A 25,214-nucleotide genomic window follows, 5' to 3' on the forward strand; every position below is an offset into this window, starting at 1 on the left:
TACAAACAAAATGTCTGCATAAAATCTTAAAAATATTTTGATCCTAACATATAACTATATAACATGACTATATAACTATATGGCCGTAACATATATAACATGACTTTTATAAGCTGACTGAGAAAAATGTATAATCGATAAATAAAAAAAAACCAGATGGAAATGGATTGGATACATACTGAAAACAGACAGCAGAGAGATTCCCAGAGTGGCTTTGACATGGATCCCAGAAGGAAAAATGGAGAGGCCTACATTAACTTGCAGAGAATTACATAAAAGGAAAGAAGAATGGCTGTCTGGCTGGCAGAACTGGATAGTAATTTAACTGATTGCTCAAAATAGAGGTATTTGAATGAAACAGATCTTGGCCTGATGTGTTGTGTGGCTCAAAGGGATCTAGTAGTAAGTGGTCGTCATCATAGTAGTATGTTTAAGGTGTATATCTGAAAAGATATCTAAAGTTCTCTGCATACCACCTTCAAATCTCGCATTCAGCTACCTAGTTTCCTTCATTCTCCTAAGGATTGACTTCATACTCTTGCAATGGATTGATTTGAAACAGTGAGAGCTGCATGATGATATACATAAAACAGTGCAGAGCTATAACTGAGGAAACATTGCAGTATTAGTTATCAGTTAACTGTATTAAAATTTAATGATGTGTGGTTAGAATAAGACTAAAATTAGAATAAATTTATTGCAACACAGATAAAGTAAGCATGTTTCAGATAAGATATTATGGTCCATATATATTCCATGCTGTGCCATGTCAGATTTCTTGGATTTCCTGTCGATGGTGTCAGATATTGATGTTCTTATATTCTCTTTTCCACTGAGCATAGTTTGTCCAAAGTAAGAACAACGGCAGTCACAAGGAAGTTTAGTATATGACAGGAAGAGCCAGAGGGGAGTGTTTATCTTTGGTAGATGGAAACTATGATGATAATGTGTTGATGGGAAGAAAAGTAGCCACTAAATTATATTTCTTATGAATTCTGGAAATTGGTTCTGAGTGGGGCTCAATGTATTGTTTCCTTATTATTTGAGCTGGGATTATAGGAATCAAAAAGAAAAGACGTGTGGTGCTTTCTGAGAAACCATTGAGTTTTTTATATCATATTTGATGTTCTTTGAATTCTTGCCATATATATTGAGGTGTAGAACATATAATGTGAGCACATCATACTAAAGTTTTGATAATTCCAGTCTTCTGTGAGGGATGGTTAACAGATTGATGTTGAATGTAATGAAAGCCTGCTTGTGCTACACTCAAAGAATCCAGTGAAAGTAGCTTTTGCCTACTTTCATTGGCATCTTTTGTTTCAAGCTTTCCTCTGTTTATCAGGTGAAAGCCTGAAGGTTAGAAGAGGAGTAGAATATCTAAGAAGGATAATGTGTTGTCTTATTCTATATTTTTCCATAGTAAATTTAATTCATGGATGTAGATTGTTTATACTAGATAAAAAAAAGCAGGTAATGCTTCTTCAGTATGTGCCCAGATTGCAAAAACATCATCTTTATAACAAATCTGAAATGAAGGCCAAGGGTGTATGATGAGAATTGGATATCTTAATGCTCTAAATAGCAGTTTTTGAGAGAGAGAGAAAGTGTGCCTTCCCATGGTGGTTGTTTTTACTTGACTGTAAAACTTATTTTAACAAAGAAAATATCTGGTTGAATAACAAATTTGAATAATTTCATTATATCCTGTGGATATGCTTGTAGTGTATCCTCTAAAGATATGTTAGTGAAGAGAGATAGAATTCTAGATTGAAGCTAATCATTAGATCATTGGGTTGTAAGTAGACATTTTTCACTTTATCTAGAAAATTGGATGAATTTCTTTACAAAGGAGCAGGAATTACCAATCTGAAATTTTAGTAAGTGTGCTAAAAATTTTGCTGTGCAATAAAGTAGGTGAATCTATACATTCAACAACTGGACGAAGAGAAATGTCTTCCTTATGTATCTTAGGTAGATCACAGAACTGAAGGATTCCAGCAAAAGAAGTTTTATGTTTTTCTATGGTATCATCTTCTAGGCTTACAACTTCATCTAGTAGTGAGTTTAATTTTTCTGAGCTGTCTGTTTGTATCGGTGTGATCCGATTAGTAGTACATGATCTATCCTGTAATAAAAGAGAGATTTATTTTATAATTTGCACTATCCATTACTACTGTGACTTTTCCCTTGTCAACTTTAGTAATAATAAGATGACTGTTGAGTCTTAAGGATTGTAAAGCTTTCATTTCAGCTAAAGAGATGTTTGTAGATGGAAACTTTGATTTCAGTATCACAGATGAAACTTCCAAATGAAATTTATTAGCATCCTCACTAGAGAGAGTGAATAAGTTCCATTCAATGTTAAAGAGAAAATATAAGAAAGGAATCTTTTTAGGAACAATGGTAAATCTGTGTACTTCTGAAAGAATGCAGATTTCATTTTCAGTTAAAGGGCTTCCTGAGATGTTAACTACCCAGTGTTCTGGAACATTATGAAGTGGACTTTGTTTAGCGTCAAGGATGTTGAATTTCAAATCTAAATGTTAGTTGTATTTGTTAAATGAACAGTGTAAAGATTATTTAGCCTTGGGATAGCTGAAGGTCTACAGTGTAGGTAATACTATTCTAGAGATTAGAGATAAGACATATATTAATAGCAAGTTTTCAACCAATTTTCAACTAATTACTTCCATTTATTATTATTATTATACGGTATCTCCATGGAGTCTGGAGACCCAAACTAACTATTCTACACACAAAACCTATCATACCTATCCTTAAACTCATTCACTGTTAGGGAATTCACAACTAATTCTGGCAATCCATTCTACTCATTTACCACTCCACGCAAAATCTAGTCCTCACACTCCTACCGACCACTCTCTTACACCACATCTGCAGATGAGCCCTAGTTCTCTGACTATTTGTCATATATTGAAAAATTTTCTTTGCATCAATTTTATAAAACCCAGTTGTTGAAAGTTTATTTTTCACTTGGTTAGAATATAATAAATTTAGTTTAATCCTTTATCCAAGTGTGAGCAAACAAAGTTTGCGCCTGAAAGTATCTTCAGGACCGGGGTAAGGTAGTGCAACACCAGGAGTGATATGGAACATGGAATGAGATAGGAATGACAGTAGCTTGCTCCACCTTTGCAAGGAGTCGCCCTGGTGTTGCACTACCTTACCCCAGTCCTGAAGATACTTTCAGGCTCAAACTTTGTTTGCTCACACTTGGATAAAGGATTAAACTAAATTTATTATATTCTAACCAAGTGAAAAATAAACTTTCAACATCTTTCTCTAAATCCAGAGTAATTTATTAAAAAGGTGGCACACCATTTGGCAACTCCTATAGGTGGAGATGACCTTGCTAACGCTTCTGGCTGGTATCTCCATTTGGGCCTGGCTCCCACTGAAGAGACCTCAATAAAGGTTGAAACTAGTCTGGGTAGTGGCCCTTCCCTTATTGCATAACATTAGACATATCTGCAAGGAGATGTGTTTTGCATTATGGGAGATACTGAGATAGGAGTGATGTTAGCTTGCTCCACCTTTGCAAGGAGTCGCCTGGTGTTGCACTACCTTACCCCAGTCCTGAAGATACTTTCAGGCTCAAACTTTGTTTGCTCACACTTGGATAAAGGATTAAACTAAATTTATTATATTCTAACCAAGTGAAAAATAAACTTTCAACATCTTTCTCTAAATCCAGAGTAATTTATTAAAAAGGTGGCACACCATTTGGCAACTCCTATAGGTGGAGATGACCTTGCTAACGCTTCTGGCTGGTATCTCCATTTGGGCCTGGCTCCCACTGAAGAGACCTCAATAAAGGTTGAAACTAGTCTGGGTAGTGGCCCTTCCCTTATTGCATAACATTAGACATATCTGCAAGGAGATGTGTTTTGCATTATGGGAGATACTGAGATAGGAGTGATGTTAGCTTGCTCCACCTTTGCAAGGAGTCGCCCTGGTGTTGCACTACCTTACCCCAGTCCTGAAGATACTTTCAGGCTCAAACTTTGTTTGCTCACACTTGGATAAAGGATTAAACGAAATTTATTATTTATAAAACCCATGTGGAATGCTGCAGCATTCCACATGGGTGTCACCATGTGGAATGCTGTCACCAGCTTAGTCACCAACCTGTCACCAGCTTAGTCACTCATCTCTGAATCTACTCTACCTCCTAGTCCCAAAGAAACCCAGGTGACCAAATCTGTCCACAGTAGTCAAGATACAGCCGAATCATAGCCTGATAGAGAAGGATAATAACTTCCCTATCTTTACTTGTTAGTGTGTTTTTCAACTTCCATTATTGAAAGCCTATGTTCACTGGATGCTACATTCAACATCAATCTGCTCACCATCGCTAACAGAAGACTGGAATTATCAAAACTTTAGTATGATGTGCTCACAATATACAGGGTTATTCAAAATGAAGGAGCAGATTGTACTTGTTTGAGAAATTTTTATTTCCAATGATACATACACCTGATATACATCACCTGATAGGAAATTATGAGAGTTTACTTTTCCCCACATTCTAGTAGAAGGCTCTTGCTACTAGGATGCACTGTAAGTGCTTGAAACAAAAAGATCCTTTAGCCTCTTGCTCAAAGAGTTAAGAAAAATGGCATCTCTGCAGAAGAAAGCGTTTTGTGTTATCAAATTTGCAAAGAGTAATTCTTTAATTATGGTTCAATATAAATTCTATACTTAATTTAAGAAGAACCTCCTTGTCATAAGCAAATTTACTCAAGGTAAAAAAAATTTCAAGAAGAGGAATGCATCTGTAAGGGAAAAAGTCTGCATCGTCCGTGTATTTCCGAAGTTAATGTTGAAAAAATTCACCAAACATTTGTACGCGACCCAAGAAAATCCACAAGCCGTGCAAGCAGGGAATTAGGAATTCCTCAACAACAATATGCCATTTTCTCAGTAAATGACTGCATATGAAAGGCTACAAGTTGCAGTTAATGCAGGCACTACACCCAGGTACAAAGAAAAAAGGTTAAACTTTTGCATAAAAATGTTGGATGACATGGAGGACAATGCCTTTGCAGCATGACTCATTTTTTTGGATGAATCAACTTTACCCTAAGTAGCGAAGTGAATCATCATAACATGAGAATATGGGGAAGAGAACATCCACACGAAAACATTGAACATGAAAAAACTCACCAAAAGTGAGCATGTTTTGTGCCATTTATTTCAGCAAAATTTATGGGCCTTTTTCTTTGCCAAAGCAACAGTAACTGGGATGTGATACCTTGATATGTTACATATCTGATTGTTCCCTGAACTTGAAGACAACTCTGCTGACCTCATTTTCATGCAAGATGGGCACTGCCACACTTTCACCATAATGTCTGTAATTATCTCAACGCAACTCTTCCTAGCATGGGTCAAAGTGGGACAGATAATCTTGTTCTGTGCAAGCGACCACCCAGGTCTCTAGACCTGATCCCTTACCATTTTTATCTTTGGGGATCATGTAAAGATACTGTTTACATGCCACCCCTACCCACCACATTGCAAGAACTTCAGCACTGAATTGTTGCAGCAGTGAATTCAATAACTGTCGACCAGTCACAAAATGTCTGACAAGAAATGGACTATGTGTTTCATACATGTTGTATTATAGGAGGTGCATACATAGAGTGCCTGAATATCTGACAGTTTTCCTGTCAAGTGACATATAACTTGTGTTTATATTGCTTGGAATAAAGAATTCATAAACAAGTACAATTTGTTCCTCCATTTTGAATAACCCTGTATATTCTACCCCTCAACAATTACAACAAGAACTCTTAAACATTGAACAATATATGAAACTCAATGGTTTCTTGGAAAGGACCACATAACATCTTTTTGATTCCTATAATCCTAGCTTAAATTACAAGGAAGCAATATGTTGAGTCCCTATTCCATACAATTTCTGGAATCTCAGAACCAATTTCCAAAATTCTTAAGAAATACAATTTAGTGGCTACTTTTCTTCCTATCAACAAAATTATCATCATGGTTTCCATTTGCCAGAGATAAACGCTCCCTGTCTTGCTCTTCCTGACATCTACCAAGTTCCTGGTAGATTGTCCAAAGTAAGAACAACGATGTCAAACTGATGTTCAGTGGAAAAGAAAATACAAGAACATCAATCTTACATCAGCAATAGGAAATGTGAGAAATTTGGCTTGACATAGCATGGAGTAGATATGGTCAACAGAATCCTATGCTCTGAAACAAACTTACTTCATCTATGTTGCTATAAATTCTAGCATTTATTTAAAGAAAGTGCTGAAGCCTTACTTGACCATCCAAATTTAAATCAGAATGACTGCTTCTCGCTATCTAAGATATAGGAGAGTCTTATTCTAATCACACATCATTAAAAGCTTTTTTTTTTTTTTTAATACAGTTAATATAGAGAACATGCATATATATGGTAATTTTCTTGGATTTTAGGAAGACACTTGAGAGAATATCACATAAGAGTTTAATAATTTTAAATTAAATAAATTTTTAATAAATTCTATTTCCTATATATGTTAAACCATCATAAATATATAATAATATTTCTTGTACATGTGTTCCTTTTAAACATCTGATTATCATATAAATTGTTGTTAAAGATGAGAAAGAATAGCTAATAAATTAGAGGCTTGTGAATTAGGTTGGTATATATCTGCATATTATGTGTATGGAGGGCAAGTGTTTCACAGGAAGGAATGACAAATGAAGTTACTGCTGGACGATGTTCTGGAATTACTGTTGTTTAATTGGAATGTTGGCAATAGTTCAAGGTTTAAAAAGAGATGTTACAGATGATGGAAAATAAGTGTAGATAATAGCAGAAATACTTCACAAAAAATGATCAGAGTGGAATCATGAGAACTTAAGTGTAGAGGACATAGGAGAGGATAACTTAATTGTGAGTGAGCTGGAGGTATTTGAGGAAATAAATAACATTGATGCTAATAAGGCGATAGGATTTGATGACATATCACCATGCATCTTACAGGAATGTTCCAGGGAACTGGCAGTAGCATTGGCATGCCTGTTTAATAAGAATTTTGCAACAGCACAGGTTCCAAGGGAGTGGAAGGAGGGTAAAATTGTTCCACTGCATAAAGGTGGTGATAAGGCTGTAGCTTCAAATTATAGGCCGGTCTGTATATCTGGAGTTGTAGCGTTAGGTTGGTAGATATCTGCATATTATGTGTATGGAGGGCAAGTGTGACAAAGGTGACAAATATAACAAGGTGACAAATACCTTGGACAGAGGAGATGCATATACAGTAGTGTACTTGGATTTTGCAAAGGCTTTTGATAGACTGCCACATGACAAGCTCTTAAATAAATTGAAACAGATGGGATTGGATAACAGACTTCTGTGTTGGATCAGTGACTGGTTGTCAGATAGGTATCAGAAAGTTGTATATGGGGTGCAGTATCTCAAAAGAGAAAGGTCACCAGTGGTGTGCCACAGGGGTCAGTTTTGGGGCCATTGTTGTTCAATTTGTATGTTAATGATATTGGGTTGTGTTTAACTAGTGTTATCCAGCTGTTTGCAGATGATGCAAAACTGGAGAGAGCAATGCACAGTCAGGCTGATGTTAATGCCTTACAAGAGGACTTGAATAGATTGCATGAATGGGCAGGTAAGTGGAACTATAAGTTCAATGTTGCTAAGTGTAAGGTTTTGAGATTTGGTAAGCAATGATGGGATGCAAAGTATAACTTTGTGGCAAAACTTTAATGGAAGTAGAGGAGATGAGAGATCTAGGAGTGATGGTGGACAAGGACCTGAAATTCAGGGGCCACACTGCACAAGTTGTAAAGACATCACATCAAATAATGGCAATGATGCGGAGAACCCTGACATGCAGAAATAGAGGTTATGATTCCATTGTATAAGGCCTTGATCAGGCCTTATATGGATTATTGTGAACAGATTTGGGTTTCCGGGTTTCACAGTGACAAGGATATGTTGGAAGTGGTACAGAGAAGATTCACAAAAGTAGTCAGTGGTCTTTGGAATGTGGAGTACGAGGACAGCTTGAGAGAATGCAAGTTGCAGAGCCTTGTGAATATGAGGAAAGGGGGGGATATGATTGAGACATATAAGATGGTCAGGGGTTGTTATCAGGTAGACATGGAAGAGATTTTTCATAGAATGGGAGAGGGGAGTAGAACAAGAGGCCATTGCTGGAAACTGTATAAGGAGGGCGTGAGAGGCAGGTTCTTTGCATGGAGGGTGGTTGGTGAGTGGAATGCATTGCCTGAGTGTGTTGTGGATATAGACACATTGAATCAGTTTAAGACGTCGTTGGATGAGCATTGTATGCAGTAGTGAGTACCTCCCATGATGAGTCTCTGACTCCATGGAGATCAAACGTTAATAATAATAATATTTGAAAAATGTTGGTATTGTGGATCTAGAAATGGATGGAATATCTATTCTCTTTTGCTAACTAAAAGTTTTGCACTTAGTCAGAAGAAACGGAATGTGGTTTACTATACAGTAGAACTGCGCTCAAGGAATGGAGGAGAAAATGATATTGAGGTTATGGTGAATGAAGGACTAGAATTTAGAGGACCTAAGCCCTTTATTATCACTTCAGATAAGGTATTGTGCCTTTGTATAAGGCACTGATCAGCTATATCTCAACTATGCAGAGATGTGATCTCCTTGCATAACTAGTAGGTAGAAAATGTTGGAGAAAGTGAAAGTACAGAAATAAGTAACTAAGATTATATGAGAACTATCAAATCTGAGTACAAAATTGGCTGAAAGAATGTTGGCACAGCTTGGCAGAAAAGGGAAGAGATAATAATGACTGAGGTTTTTAAGTTGGTGAAAAGAAATTATCAAGAAGACAAGCTGAGGAAAAGGATATATTTTAGGGATGAGGTCATCATTGAAATCCATAAAGTTTTGTGGAGAAAGAAGTGGGAAGTAGATTTTTTGCATGGAAAGAAGAGTGGGCTAATGGAATAATTACAAGAGTAGATAGTGGATCACTGACACTGAACTAGTTTAATGGAAGATACGATAAGTATTACAGGCTCATGGAGGATCTTCTGCGGTGAGTCTAGTGACCCCCTGAAGGCCTGGAAATATTACTCAAAACCTATATTAATGACATTCTGAGTGCTTTTCTCAGTTGTTTATAGGCAATGCTAAGCTATAAGGAATGAAATAGATGGAGTGGATTTGAAGAGATTGGCAAGAGAGAGAGAGAGGAGAGATAAGTAAGGATAACAATTCATGTAGCTTACAATTTTACACTTAGATTCAGAAATAGGCTTTGGGAGAATTGACAATAGCATGTTTCTGTAATTTTTCAAAGAAGACAAAGTCGGTTCCATCAGCAGGAAGGGTCATGGCATCAGTGTTTTGGGATGCTAAAGGCATTTTGTTTATTAATTATCTTGAAAGGGTAAAACAATAACCGGGGCATATTATTCCAATCTTTTAACCAGACTAGACAAAAAAATTTGTGAGAAAAGACCTGGTTTGCAGAAGAAAAAAATCATCTTTTATCAGGACAATGCACTTGCCCACAAAAGTGTTTTGGGAAAAGGGATTAAGGGATCTGCACTATGAATTGTTGGAACATCCGCCCTATTCCCCAGATTTGGCTCCCTCTGACTTCTATCTCTTCCAAAAACTAAAACTCTTTCTCACTGGTCAGCATTTTTCTTCAAACAAGAGGTGATTGCAGCTGTAGAGGGGTATTTTGCAGATCTTACTGAGAACCACTACAAGGACAGGATAATGGTGCTGGAGCATCGCTGGAATAAATGTATTAGTCTTAAGGGAGATTATGTTGAAAAATAAAAATAATTTTGAAATTATAAATTCGTTTTTCATTGTTAGGCCGAGAACTTTTCAGATCACTCTCGTACGATTGGGACTGAATGTTGGGTGGATGTGTGAAGAGAGAAAAATAATGCTGAGAAAGGAAATAGAAAGCATGAAGACTGAGTTGAGGAAGATAAATAAAGAGATTAAGAGAACAGCTGGCACTAGTGAGAGAGAAAGGGAGAGAAGAAGAATATAGAATGAGAGAGACAAAGAAAGCAAGGAAGTGGGATAAAGTTGAGAGAGTGTATGGGAGCAAAGGATAGAGAGATGAGAGGAAAGAAGTGTGTGTGTGTGTGCACACACATTCACACACATGTAAGAGAGAGAGAGAGAGAGTGGAAACAGAAAGTAACAGGGATGCCAGTGAGAAAAAAATGAATGGAGCCATGAGAAGTGTAATGCATGGAGATTCGATGATACAGGATGTACAGAGTAGATTAGAAGAGAACTAGCATAGAGGAATGATAAAAATGTGGCAATGAAGTGAGGTGAAAACAGTGATGCTGGTATGAATAACCTGAGAAATAGTGTGAATCATCTAGCAAGAGATTGGAAATTGATGTGAGGTTTATTAGCAGAAAAGTGTGAGAAGGAAAATGGTGAGTGCATTGCCTCAGTATGATAATGCAGAATAGCAATAATAATGAATGAGATAATAGCAAGAATGTACAGAAAGAGAGGTCTGGAATATGTGAATGCTCGGAGTGCATTTGTGAATAGAAGGGAACTGACATTTGGAGAGGCTTGTTGTTTTCTAAGCAAGTGAGGATGTTGGGGCAGGGAAACTAGAGTAGCTAGGATGAAGAGCAGAAGGCAGATTTCAAACTACTATCCTCATGGAATAGTAGTTTGAAAAATTGGAGGATGTATTCTAAATTGCAGACTGGAGCGGAGTCTGAAGAGAGTAATAATAGCTGTGAGAATACCTACAAACACTGTTTTTAAAATAAAAAAAAAATATCAGGAGTATTGGGAATAAAGGGAATAAGTTTGTGGCATTGATTGACTTGTTGAAGGAGGGGGATACCTGACAGGATAGAAATAGATAGATAGAAAAAGGAGTGTTTGAGGGAAGTAATGGCAGACTGAATACCTAATGTCAGGAGAGTAAATCAAGTGGGAGTTAAATGGATGAATAGCATCATTAAGCTAGAGCTGCAAAAAATGCAACTCTAGCTTAATGAAAAAAAAATGAGGAGGGAATTCCAGGAGAAAAGTGATCAGAAAGGCACACAAAGCAGAGGCCAGAAGCATAACTAGTGCAGTAAGAAAGGCAAAAAGCAGAGTACAAAAGGAAATTAGCAGTGTGGACAAAATGTAATCCCAAACAGTTCTTTTGATATGCTGCAAGTAAAAGGAAGAATGTTTATGGCAGAATGATTTTAATGAATGCTAATGGTAGGGAGGTAATTGAATCAGTCGAAATAGTAGAATTACTAAATGAACACTTTGCAAGAGTATATCATCCAGGGAGAGATACTACAGTAATGAGAGAGAGGCAAAAAACTCATATGGGAACTGACGTAAATGAAGTGGAGGTGCATAGCATATTACAGAACCTTAATGTGAATAGAGCTATGGGATTAGAAGGTATACCAGCTCAAGTTTTACGTGAAGGTGCTAGAGATTGTCAGTGCCTTTGACCACATTGTTTAATCTAAGTCTCAGCTCTGGTGTAGTCCCAAGAGGATGGAAAGAGGAGGAAAATAGTTCCACTGCATAAAGGAGAGGCTCCAAGACTGATATAGCAAATTACTGACCAATCAGCATATCAGGCTTTTGTCAAGGTACTGGAGAAGTTAGTCAAGAGCAAAGTACACGAATGGATAGACAATGGATAGATGGGAATGGGATACTGTATGAGGGACAACATCGTTTTGTGAAGGGCAGGGTCATGCCTCAGTAACTTGCTCACGTTTTATAATAGTCACAGCTGAGTTGCATAAAGGTAATGGTTTATAGTGATACTGCTGGACTTTGCAAAAGTCATTGAGAGTAGTTTATTCAGGAGTAAGATCCAAAAGAAGGCCTGTGACTAGTAGCATGCCATAGGGCTCTGTTCTTGGGCTGCTGCTGTTTAATTTGTACATTAAAGATTTAACAAGAATCTGAGAGGAAGTGTTCAGTTGTTTGCCAGTGATGCAAAGTTGGGTTGAGCAAAGCAATAATTAATACAGATGATGTTAATTTTGCAGGATGATTTGGATAGACTGGCAGCCTTGGTATCAATTGTAAATGACTACTAGACTAACAGTGGATGTCAATTTAATGTGGCAGAGTGTAAGGTAATGCATTTTAGAGTGAAAGGATTAACAGCTGTATACCACATTGATGGAACTGTACTCCAGGAAATTGACAAAGATTTGGGAATGTTAGTGAGTAGGGAGTTCAAGTTTAGAGGACATAGCAAGAGTGGCTAAAGCAGCTCATTAGATTACTTATTACTGAAGAATACTTTGATGATCAGAAACAAGCAGGTTATTGTTCCTCTTTATCGAGCTTTGATAAGACTCCCATTTTGACTACTGTGTGGAGATCTGAGCACCAGGGTTTCTTGGTGATGAGAAGGAGGTGGAGAGGATTCAGAGGCAAGTGACCAAGATGATAGCAGGTCTATGGAATAAACCTTACGAGAACAAGTTGAAGATTTGTGGGTTACAGAAACTAGCTGACAGGAGAAAATGGGGGATGATATGATTGAGACACAACTTACTTAAAAGTTTTTACAAGATTAATACAGAGGAAATTTTTCAGAACAGGTCTGGTGGTTGGAGAAGTAACAACCATCCTTGAAAACTGAGCAAAAGTGTAGTTAACAAGGATGTCAGAACTAGGTTTTTTGCTTGGAGAGTGGTGAATGAGTTGAATAAGTTACAGAGTCATTTGTGGGTGCCATGACTGTGAATGCATTCAAAGTAAAGTATGATACATACTGCACAAATGTTGGATAGTGCTTGACATGATGTTTAGGGTCTCCCTTGAAATCTGAAATCTCCATGGAATAGCCCATAATAATAATAATAAATTGAAAAGTACAGCATATTTCAGCAGGATGGGAAAGTAAACTGAGTGTTAATTATGGTAAGAGATAAACTGTACCTACTCAGGTTATTGAATCAGAGGGGAAACAACACTGATGGCTCTGAGAGAGTATGGTGTGAGGTAAAAGTGGAGAGGATGACCTGTAGACAATGAAGTATAGATGGTGATGAGCAAGAAATGATCAGGCAAATTAGTTTGAGAAGTACAAAGCAAGTGATCATTATTGGAGACTTTACCTATAGCAATATCAGTTGGAAGATACAACCAAAGGAGAATCTAATGCAGAAGATTATAAAATGGAAGCTGCAATTATTTGGATACATCTGCAGAATGGGTGAGGACCGGAAGATAAAGACGTTCATGTCTGGTATTATGTATGGGGTAAACAGAAGAGGTAGCCCATATAGAGAATGGGTAGACGACATAAAGGACTGGTGTGGAATGGGTGTACAGAAACTTTGACACTGTGCACTGAACAAAGAAAGGTGGAGGAAGATAGTGAAGGAGGCATCGAACACCAACGGGCAGTGAGCCCATGGTTTGTGATGATGTTGATGAATATCAATTGGGCTTTTTTTTTTAAGTTGCAACATATGAATTTGGATAAAAGATTAGTGGAATGGATTATTAACTAGCATTCTGACAGAAGGCTAGTTAATTAGGGGGGGGGGGGGATGTATCATATAGTGGGAAGGTTACAGTGGAGTTCTACTGAGTTCAGTACTGGGACTTTACTGTTCAGTATTTATGTTAGCAATGTTGTTACCGAATTACAAGAAGATATTCAATTGTTTGCAGGTGATGTGAAGCATAAGAGAAATTTAGGGGACACATTGCAAAAGTGACCAAAACAGCTCATCAAATCACTTGGTTGCTGAAGAATACGTTGACAAGCAGAGACAAGCAGGTTATTGTTCCTCTGTATCGAGCCTTGATAAGACCCCATCTAGACTACTGTGCTCAGATTTGGTCACCTAGGTTTCTTCTTGATGGGGAGGAGGTGGAGAGGATCCAGAGGCGAGTGACCAAGATGATAGCAGGTCTGTGGAATGCACCATATGAGAACAGGTTGAGGATTTGTGGGTTGCAAAAATTGGTTGATAGGCGGAGGAGGGGAGATATGATTGAGACATTCAAATTACTGAAGGGTTTCTATAAAATTAATTCAGAAGATATTTTTGAGAACAGGGCTGGTTGTGGGAGGACTAGGGGACATCCATGGAAACTGGGCAAAAGTGTGGTTAGTAAAGGTGCTAGAGCTGGGTTCTTTACTTTTAGAGTAGTGAATGAGTGGAATGCGCTCCCTGAGTCTGTGGTGGATGCTGTGACAGTGAATGAGTTTAAGGCGAGGTATGATAGATACTGTATGAATGTCAAATAGTTGTGATGAATATGATTTGGGGCCTCCCTCGATGAGTCTAATGACTCCCTGGAGTTGCCCGTAATAATAGTAATAGTAATAATAAGAGGGTTAATAGTAATAGTTATTAGCAATATATGGCTGTTCAAAAAGATCTGAATAAGCTGGAAAGGTGGGCAAATGAATGGGACAGTTTAATACAGCTAAATGTATATTTTTGAAATTTTGGATCCACAGATTGGCTGCTTAATACTCACTTGGTGATGCTATACTGGAAGAAATGGAGAAAGCAAGGGATCTTGGGGCGATTCTAGAAGAAATTTGTAGTTCAGAGGACTAGAGCAATACTTTAGGGGGCTTTGGCCAACAGAGACAAAAGGATAGTGTTTCCATTGTCCATATTTTATATAGAGAGATAAGATAAAGAGGGAAGAATTGATCAAAACATTTAAGCTATTGAGAGTTATTTACCTGATTGACACTGTGGGAGATTTTTTGTATGCTTGATCCCTAGAAGTTGTGAAAGAAGTAGTAAGCGGATAAGAAAGAAGTGTTTTGCATGGGGAGTGGTAGAAGCATGGAGTGTATTGCCTGAGAGGGTGGTGAGAGTGCAAAGAATGAGTTAAGGATTGGTACAATAAGTTCTGTCAATGTATTATCTAAAGCAGACCTCCCACAATAAATCTTATAACTCTATGGAAGGTCTGGAATAATAATAATAATAATAATGTGTTACATTGTATAACTCATTCACAGAGAACCTTGACTGTCTTACAATGTTCTATATGTTTTTTTTTTTTTTTTTTTTTTTTTTTTTTTTTGTTTTTTAGGAATGGTATGATGTTGGGAAACCAGTAGTATTTTGGTTATCAGGTTTTTTCTTCACTCAAGCCTTTCTGACTGGAGCAGTGCAGAATTATGCACGAAAATATACCATACCAATAGATCTACTGACTTTTGATTATGAGGCAAGTTATTTTTCAATTAAGAACGTACATATATGTAAAAAACCACCATAGAAACATAAGCATTTTAAGAAATGATCACCAGAAACACGATGTCATACATTTAACTTTAGAAATGTTGGTGTAAAACAATTCTAATAATGGGATTTTGTGTCATAGCATTGTATTATAATGTTCCGAGTTAACTAAAGTGTTTGATTTTTAGTGATTTTTAATTGTCAATGTAGCAATTTTACATCCATATTGGGCAAAGCACCTTTCCCATCATAAATCACTTTTTAAAAACTTTTGGAAATTAAGTGCCTTTGTTAACAGGAAATGTCTTATTTACACAATGACAACTACACACACACATAGTGTGTGTGTGTGTGTGTGTGTGTGTGTGTGTGTGAGTGAGTGAGTGAGTGACTACGAAAATTGCTTTTGATAATTGTTATTATGCAATATCTGAAAAACTACTATTTCAGAAATAATTGAGTTGTATGACAGATCCTCCATAACTCTGTCATTTTAAGCAATGGTGTTTAGTTGGAGAGACTTGGGCTCAAGTCCTGTCTAAGACATGAAGAACCTTTGTCAGGGCTTTTCATTTGAAGATGAGTCAGCCATATGGAGGTGGCAAAGTTCTTCCTTGCCAGAAGTTAAAGTATTATGTGTGAAGTAGTGTATTATGGCTGCAGTTAACAGCCATAATACGCTATCAGAGCATTAACACGTTGATTGCCAACTACGAGATAATTCGTAGTAGGCAATCTGGCCGAGAGGGCTGACTACGAGTCATCTCGTAGTTGCTGGACTTGCCTTTTATATGCAGCTGCGAGTATATTCGTAGTATATAAGCATAACTAAGGATAATTGGCTTCTGGATAGAGAACAAAAAAATCAAGGCTAGTGTACATGAACAGAAAATTTATTCGTACAGTAAAAATCAAATACAAAGTAATAGAACAATTTTATTTTTTATGATATTATTATTATTTTTATTATTATTATTAAACAAGACCTCATGGAGTCAAAGACTCATCTGGGAGGTCCTTTTATCACACACACACATCTCATCATACCGTGTCTTAAACACACTCAAACTCCTTGCAGACACCACACTCTCAGGCAAGGCATTCCAATCATTCACAACTCTGCACGAAAAAAACCTGCCTCTCACTCCCCTACTCACACCCTCTTTATACAGTTTCCAGGGATGACCTCTGGTTCTCCCCTGATCTCCCACTATTCTCTGTAGAACTTCTCCACCATTGATCTTATAACAACCCCTTACCAACTTGTAGGTCTCTATCATATCTCCCCTCTTCCCTCTCTCCACTAGACTCTGCAAATTACATCTTCTCAATCTTTCCTCATACTCAACATTCCAGAGGTCAGAAACTACCTTAGTCAGTCGCCTTTGGACCCTTTCCAACATCTCTTCATCCTTCTGAAAACCCGGTGACCAAATCTGGGCACAATAGTCCATGTGTGGCCTAATCAAAGCCTTATAAAACGGAACAAGAATCTCCCTACTTCTACACGTCAGTGTCCTCCACATCATTCCCAGAAGTCTTTGTGTTGTCTTCACAATTTTGGTGATGTGTCCCCTAAATTTAGATCCTTATCCACTATCACCCCCAGATCTCTTATTTCCTCTACTTCCAACAATATATTCTCACCAAGCATAAATTCTGCATCCCATCTTTGTTTTCCAAATTTTAAAACCTTACATTTTGCAACATTGAACTCACATCCCCATTTGCTTGCCCAATCACTCAATTTATTCAAGTCTTCTTGCAAGGCCACAACATCTTCACTACTCTTTGCAATTCCATCTGTTTCCTTTTGATCCCTGATCATCCCATTACTTTCCTGCCTACACATGCTCTCACCTCTTCTTGGAGCATCCACCTTTCTCATGCTGTGTACCCCTGTCCACCCTGAGCCACCCCGTTTCCCTGATCCTCTTGCACACCCATTCTCTCATTTTCTATACTCATACCACTCACTTCCCCATTCATTTCCACTCCTTCAATCTCTCCTGTCTTACTCTCCTGCTCTTCCACATCACTCCCCTCTCGATCTGATTCATTCTCTCTATTCACTTCTCCACTTTCCAGCAGCAGTCTCTTCAAGCAACTCACACCATAACCACTCAAATGCAGTCCATCGCTCCCATACAGCTCACTTCGTCCCTCAAACTCATTCCACACATTAACAAACTGTATTTCCATCTCCTCACACAGGCCGGACAATAATAATGCATTTCTTGTAGATTTTTAGCTTGGGTACAAATTCGACATGGCTTTGTCGGATGCAGTTTTTTTTTTGGTAGGTGGGATACTTTTTACTCTCTAAATAATGAACTTCTTCCGATCTAACTTTTTTTGAAACTGGTAGAATCTCTTTTCCAATCGAGGCTTTGATGAATGCTTCTCTAAATTTTATAAGATTTATGTAGAATTAGTTACTTTATGAAAAGATTTGAACGCATTGTGTGTATATATATATGTTACCGCTAAAGTGCAGAAATCAGTTATTCTGCAGATTATCTAGGTATTGTGCAGATTAACTAGGGTGATCCGTTAACGTGCAGACAATTGTTTCTTTTCTCAAATTACCTAGGTAATCTGCAAATTACCTAGATAATCTGCACATTACCTACCTGGCACTCGTTAAAGTGAAAATAAGATCTTTGCTGGAACAACAGCAACGTTTCTGTACGCTTAAATTAACATAATGTTATTTATTTATTTTTCGATATCTAAAGAATCAAGTTTATACAATCAAACGATCAACAAATTATTTGATAGAATCAATCATCAATCAATTAAAAAACTATAATACAAAGAATCAAACGGTTTAAAATATTATTACAATTAAGGAAATGAATTTGCAAAACATATGACACTGGCGAAACCAAACTAAAAGTGGAGGGAGAGGGGGGGGGGAGTAGGGAAAGGAAATGAGAGAAACAAACTTTTGAACTTTAACGATACGGAAGCCGTTAATGTGCACATTACCTAGGTAAAATGCGGAAAACTCTTGATTCCACACGTTAACGGAGCAAATCAGTTAATCTGCAGATTAGCTAGGTAATGTGCACATTAACGGCTTTCGAGCTTTAGCGGTAGCATATATATTTCTATAGTATGTAATGCAATTTTTTTCGGCCATCTAATGGTCTTTCTTAGAGCTGAGTAGTACGACAGCATTTGATCTGGTCAGTCAATGCCGGACAGTCCCTTATTATAATCTCGAATTATGTTTGGTTTCATCAAAAATTTTCCATTGCAGTTGGACACTTCTACCATTTGAACAACATGCATGTTAGAAATACAAAGTACTTCTCGTTTATCTGAGTACGAATTAACTCATAGTTGGCTACTGCGAACAATTTTCTGTTACATATGCCAACTATGAGATAACTCGTGAGACCTTTTTTTTTCCAAAAAAACACATTGTGTATGTTTTTTGGTGATTACTATGCATTATAATTAGGGTTTGAATAATATGATATGATTAAATCAAATTGGCTTCTGAGACTCGAATCCTGAAAATTGCTGTGACAGTCAACATGTTAATTAAGTTTTCAAAGACGCCAAATTACTTGATAGTGACCAGTCATTGAGCTTACACACAAGGAAAAATGGGAATGCGTCATGTGGCAACTTTCAATCCTCTATCCCCAAAATTTCTGTTACTTGAATACTTTTAAAAATAAGACTCAAGGTCAAGCATCTGGCATCATGTAGAAGATAATAAAGGTAAAATATGTAATTAGATATTGTTATATGTTAAGAAATTTAAAGATTAGTGATTGAGAAAAATGTCTCAGCAAATTCATTCATAGGGACATAGACTGGACAGAAGAAAATGCACATTTCTCAGATTTCCTATCAATGATATAAGACTGGTGTTCTTGTATTCTTTTCCCCGCTGTACATCCAGTTTGCCTGACATGAGAAAGGTGACAGTCATAAGGAACTTGGTAGATGGGAGAGAGAGAGAGAGAGAGAGAGGGAGCGTTTATTTTTAGAAGAAGTGAATGTTGCTGATAGTTTGTTATATAAAATAAATGTAGCCATGAGATCAGGTGGGCAACCCCATGGTCACTGACTATGTGTGTGGACAACACAGATGTGAACAACGATGTTTTTGGAAAAAATTTAAAATTAAGTTGATTATTTTATTTTATCTGTATTATAAAATTATATTTTTTGTATATTTTCATTGGTAAAATCTTATTTTCTTAATTCAAGAGTTTAGGAATGAATTTTTTCCAACATTTTTTTTTTAATTTTTGATAATTTGATAATATGTGGCAGCTGCACTACCTTGAGCAAATCGTTTTCATACATGACTCAGCACACTTTGTGGTAGCATTCTGGCTTAGTTGTTTTCAGCAAGTGTAGGTACGTAATTGTGTACCTTTTGCATGCTCTTATAAACATATTTGTGTTGTGCATATTTGAGTGTTTAAATCAGTTTTATTTTAAATCCATAATATGGATAAGTGGATATGAAAAAAAAAAAATCAAAAAATTATGGTGAGAACTCAAAAAGTAAGATAATTTAACTGATTTCGACATTGATACTGAAAAGAGAATGGCACATGACTGGGAAAATGTGAAATGAAAATTGGGTGTCAAAATTTTATTATTATGTGACCTCCAAGGAGTCCAAAGACTCATCAAGGGAGGGCACCAGCTCTCCATCTGCACCACTCATTCCACCAACTACAGCGAACAGCCACTACCATCATCACCTACACGAACGCCATTTTGTCTATGTGTTCTCAATGCTGATTTGTCTGTATGCGGGATGAAAAACCCAAGTTTCCAGGAGAAAAAACCCTCCTATCTCCACACGAGATCATCTAACTCAGCTTCAGTTAAAAAAAAAAACATATAAAGATTCCTTTTGTCACAACGAGAATCGAACTTAGGCCTTTTCCATCTAAGGGCACAATGTACCATAGTTCTTCCAAATGCCCTACAGAGGCAGTGTGTCTTTTATGTAACAAAGTTGTTAGTGATAAAAACTATACAACTTTAAGCAAGACTTTAACAATTTTCACAGTGAATTTGATGTAAAATTTCAAGTTGATAACCAAAATCAGTTTATTATTATTATTTGGTAACCTCCACGAAGTCAACATACTCATTGTGGGAGGCCCATTCAACTAGCAACATGCCTATCATAATGAGCTTTGAAGTTATTTATACTATGTACACTCACAGTGCATTTAGACAATGCATTCCACTCACTAACAACTCTCCACATAAAAAAATCTACTCCTCATGCCCTTCTTCACCATATCTTTATACAACTTTCAGGGATGACCTCTCATTCTTCCCATCTTAATATCCACTATTTTTTTATTTCTTTTCTGTTAATCTGATAGAATCTCTTAGCTGACTTGAAAGTATCTATCCTATCCACTAACCTGTGTAGTCCACATTCTCTCATATGCTCTTCATAACCAACACCCCAGAATCCTGATATCACTTTGGTTATTTGTCTTTGAACCTTTTCTAGTGTTTCCACATCACAATTAAAACTAGGTGACCAAATCTGAGCACAATAGTCCATATCTGGTCTGATGCTTTATATAAAGATTTCACCTCCTTATCCTAAAGTACATCAATGCACTTTTTATCATAGCAGCAATACGATGTGCAGTCTCTGCAACACATGTGATGTGTTGCAGAGACTGCACATCGTACTTGGACTCATTTGTCCAAGCTAAAAGTTTATTCAAATCTTCCTGTAGAGCATTAACATCATCACTACTCCTGATAATTCTAGCTGACTTTGCATTATCAGGAAATATTTGAAGATCCCCATTCAATCCATTGGTTTTGAGATGCAAAAATGAATAGGATATGGACTTGATATACTGTTTCCGCATTATTTGAGCTAGGATTATAGAAATCAAAAATACATTGTGTGGTCCACTCTGAGAAACCTTTAGATTTATATATCATTTGATGGTAAAAGTTCTTCCTGTAGTTGTAGTGACATAGAGCACACAAGCATTAGAGCATAGCATTTTCTTTTCCCGCAAAGCTTGCTTGATTTCACTGTTCATGTATTTCACTTCTATTCTATTTATTCGCTTCACCCTTGGTAGTGTTATACACTACCACGATGCATGGAAATACACAAGGCAGTATCCGGTGTCAAATACTGCCTTGTGTGTTTCCATGCATCGTCATCATATTTTGCACAGCTCATTTACCCAACGTTCTAATGCTTACTGACTACAGAGTTTCCTATAATCACCTGCTTTGTACATCCACATATATCCATTTTTGGTAGTAACCTTTTCTTGGTTCATCACTTCCCAAACAAGCACCTCATGATCACTCTCCCCAACTGGCAGTGTCAAAACCTTCTTAACATCTACATCTTGTGAAGTTATCACCAAATCCAAAACATTAAAGCCTCTAGTTGCTTCATTTGCATGCTGCTGAAGATATTTATCTCTCAGAAATTTAACAAACTCACTCTCCATGTTCCTATACACTATTTCCTTCTTCCATTCTATATTTCTGTAATTAAAATCTCCCATCAGAATCATATTAATTTTACATGCCCAACTGATTTGCCTAAACATTTCACAGTTAGTATTTTCTGCATTCCGTGGTCTATAACAGCATTCTATCAGATATACTAATCTGTTTATAATTTTCATAACTGACATCATTCTTATGCACATGGTATTCCTTCTGCATCTTCTTACAAATCTCTTGCTTACACATTCATTTCACTCCTAACCTATTTATTCTTTGAACTCTAGGAATCCATTCCAATATTACATCATTTAGATATTTTTTAAAAGCATGCACTGTTGATATCCTTCCCATCCAACAATCAATACTATGGTGAAGAATCAACATACTCCTCAGTTGGTCATAATTTTTGTACTACAGCATGTAATCTTTTCTGAATGGAGCTGTCATAAACATAGCCACTTCCCTAGTCATTACTGTATGATCACTGTCATCAGCTGGAGGAGGAATAGTTACATCTTTATCTGAAGTCTCCTCTGACACTATAATCAGATCTAACTTCATGTTCCTTCTGTGACATGCTGCTTGAAGAAGTTAGCTTTTTGTTAAACAACTTTATTTTTCTATTTTTTTGTATTTAGCCTCACAAAAGATTATTATATTCAAATATATATATATATGGCTAAACTGACCAGATCTTTTATTTAATCAGGTTCTACGAATTGATTCTTGTGATGTTCCTCCAGCTGATGGTGTGTATATTTATGGATTATTTCTTGATGGAGCAAGATGGGACAGGAAAAGGTAAATATTAAAAACATATTTATTGCATATGTCAATTTCCTTTTTCAGTAGTGATAAAAATAATAATAATAGAATATAACACATTTTGTAACGCTCTCATCAAAAGAAAAAATACATAAATAAATAAAAACAGATAAATTTATAAAAGTAAATGCGTTGGCTTTATTTGGTGGTAATAATATTCAGATAAGTTTTACTAGGAATAATTAAGTATATATGCATAATTGTTTAAGAGCGGCTGTAAACGTTGTACGCTACCGATATTATTAGGGTGGAGTTTTTTTTCTTGCTTAAACTAAATACGAAAACGTTAATATTAGACCTAGTAACCTGCAGAGAAAAAAAAAAAAAAAAATGGCGGCGGCATTGTCATTCCATGATTTTAATTTGGATTTCAGTCAGTTCGTTAAGTGCGAGGTCTGTTATATGTATTCCTTCGATTACATAAATGATTTGTGGATGTTTAGTGCGGATGGAAGAAGGGTGTGTGCGAAATGTGACCTGAACGAGGAATTGATGAATGCGAATATGAAGTTGATGACAGAAAGTGCTAGTACCGATTGTGTCGCGAGTGCACGTTTGAAATGATTGGAATGCCTTGCCTGAGAGTGTGGTATCTGCAAGGAGTTTGAATGTGTTTAAGACCCGGTATGATGAGATGTGTGTGAGATAAAAGGACCTCCTAGATGAGTCTTTGACTCCATGAGGTCTTGTTTAATAATAATAATAATAATAATATACAAATGAAAACTGACTAGTTTTTGCCACGTACTTGTGGCTTCTTCTGGGCTAGGCTGAACAAAAAAATACAATAAAAGGCTAACATGAACTCTAACATTAAAATACATAAAAACATGTAGGAACACTACAATATATGTTGAAACGAAACCACACGAAAACTGGTAGCTGGCACAAGTTTAGCTATTGTTCAGTAATGTGTGCAGATAGTTGGCAGAAAAGTTAAAGTCTGACATGTGGAAAGATCTAATGAATGATTTCCAAATATCACACAGGATCAATCCTTGATTCCTACTGAGTGTGCCTTGTGAGTGAATGACCATTTTAGATTCTTATATATTATGAGCAGTGACGTTGTCCTCTCTGTTACATTCCATTCAGTGTTATGATGTGTGTGGAGAGAAATGAAAAAGTACCAGGTTGTCTTCTCTGTTGTTATTTACGTCTCCAATATGTTCTTTCTGTCTTATTTCCAAACTTCTAGAAGTCTGCCCTAGAAGAAGGGCAGACTTCTAGAATACTAAACTGTGGCCTTACTTCTAGAAGTAAGGCCACAAGAGCATATAACATAAGAAACTCCAGAATATTTGTAGAATGGGTTGTGGTTTTGTGGGCAGACAAAGTAAACCTGGTTTAATCAAATTATCTTGAGTGAAAGTCTACCAATGTAAGGGATGGAAACTTAAGTTCTGTAATGAATGTCAGAATTTTACTGTGGAGCAGGAGTAGAGAATAGTAATTTATGTATGAGTTTCTTAGAATATCCATTGCACACAAGGAGTTGGAGTAGAGACTGTAATTCTTCCTTCAGTTTTTCTTCATCTCTTGTGATAGAGACTGTCCATTTTTTAGTATATCTAGTTTTTGTGATATATCATGCAATGAGGATGAGTATAGGTAATGACCTGTAAGAGTAGGATTGTGTTATACACTAAGAGAGAAACTTCCTACAGCTTTTTTTGGAAATTAGAATATCTAGGAAAGGTAGTTTATCTTCATTTTCTAGTTCCAAAGTAAATTTTGTGTGTTGGTGGAAGGAGTTAATGAACGAAAGAAAATCATGTAACTCAACAAGACTGTATTTCCAATTTCCAGATGATAAAGATGTGATCTATGTATTCTCCACCATGTGATCTCCACCAAATTGAAGAGTTATTTTGTTTTTAGATGTGAGGAAACATGTTTCCATATTTTCCATGAATGAGTTGGCACATGGAAGAGACAGAGGGCATGCCATTGCAAAGCTGGATAGCTGCTTGTAAATTTTCCCATTCCATCTGAAATAATTAGAGTGGAGACAATGCTTGAAAAGCTGAGAGGTAAAAGATAATCTATATAAGTTTCATGACTTCATCTACCAGAACACTGATGAACAATGATGTTATATCTAGACCAACTAGAAAATCTGATGGCACGATGGATATTTCCCATAGTTTTTTTCTTCCTCTTAACCCAGAAGAAGTCACAAATATCTATGGTAAAACTGGTCAGTTTTCATTTTTATATTGTTATGACCAAATAAACCCAATGTATTTCCTTTTATAATTGATTTTTTATGAGTTAAAAAGTATTACATAATAATCAAAACATAAACTTGGTAAGCTCAATATATATGTGTATTGAACTACTTAACAAGTTTATTTTTTTTATAATGAGAATAGTACAAATAATATCACATATAATTATTCCTGTGCACCTCTTATTGACTATTATGAAAATCTAACTATTAGTGTCACAAATAATTTTTGTATTCTTCCCCCCCCCCTTCCTTTATGGTTTACTTTTTAATGAGTGCCTTTCTTAGTACTTTCAAATGATATCAGGTTATGTTGTTTAGATCACTCACAATGTCTCATTACAGTTTAGTTTAACATTGGTCATCCACCAGGTTAGTCTGTCATTTCACAGACAAATGGTCTCTG

The 25,214-nt window shown here is 36.5% G+C and overlaps 1 protein-coding gene across 1 annotated transcript in view; it reads left to right on the plus strand.

The window, feature by feature from the left end:
• LOC150108468 (dynein axonemal heavy chain 7-like) overlaps positions 1-25,214 on the plus strand; it is a 990,001-nt gene that overhangs the window by 938,652 nt on the left and 26,135 nt on the right. Inside the window, exons 42-43 of the mRNA XM_090390473.1 lie at positions 15,113-15,250; positions 22,463-22,554. Of these exons, the coding sequence (XP_090246599.1) occupies positions 15,113-15,250; positions 22,463-22,554 (230 nt within the window). The remainder of the gene's footprint in view (positions 1-15,112; positions 15,251-22,462; positions 22,555-25,214) is intronic.

This window comes from Typopeltis vanoorti, chromosome 3, assembly GCF_054136105.1.
Source record: "Typopeltis vanoorti isolate ZY-2024b chromosome 3, IOZ_Tvanoo_1.0, whole genome shotgun sequence".
Classification (NCBI taxonomy): domain Eukaryota; kingdom Metazoa; phylum Arthropoda; class Arachnida; order Uropygi; family Thelyphonidae; genus Typopeltis; species Typopeltis vanoorti.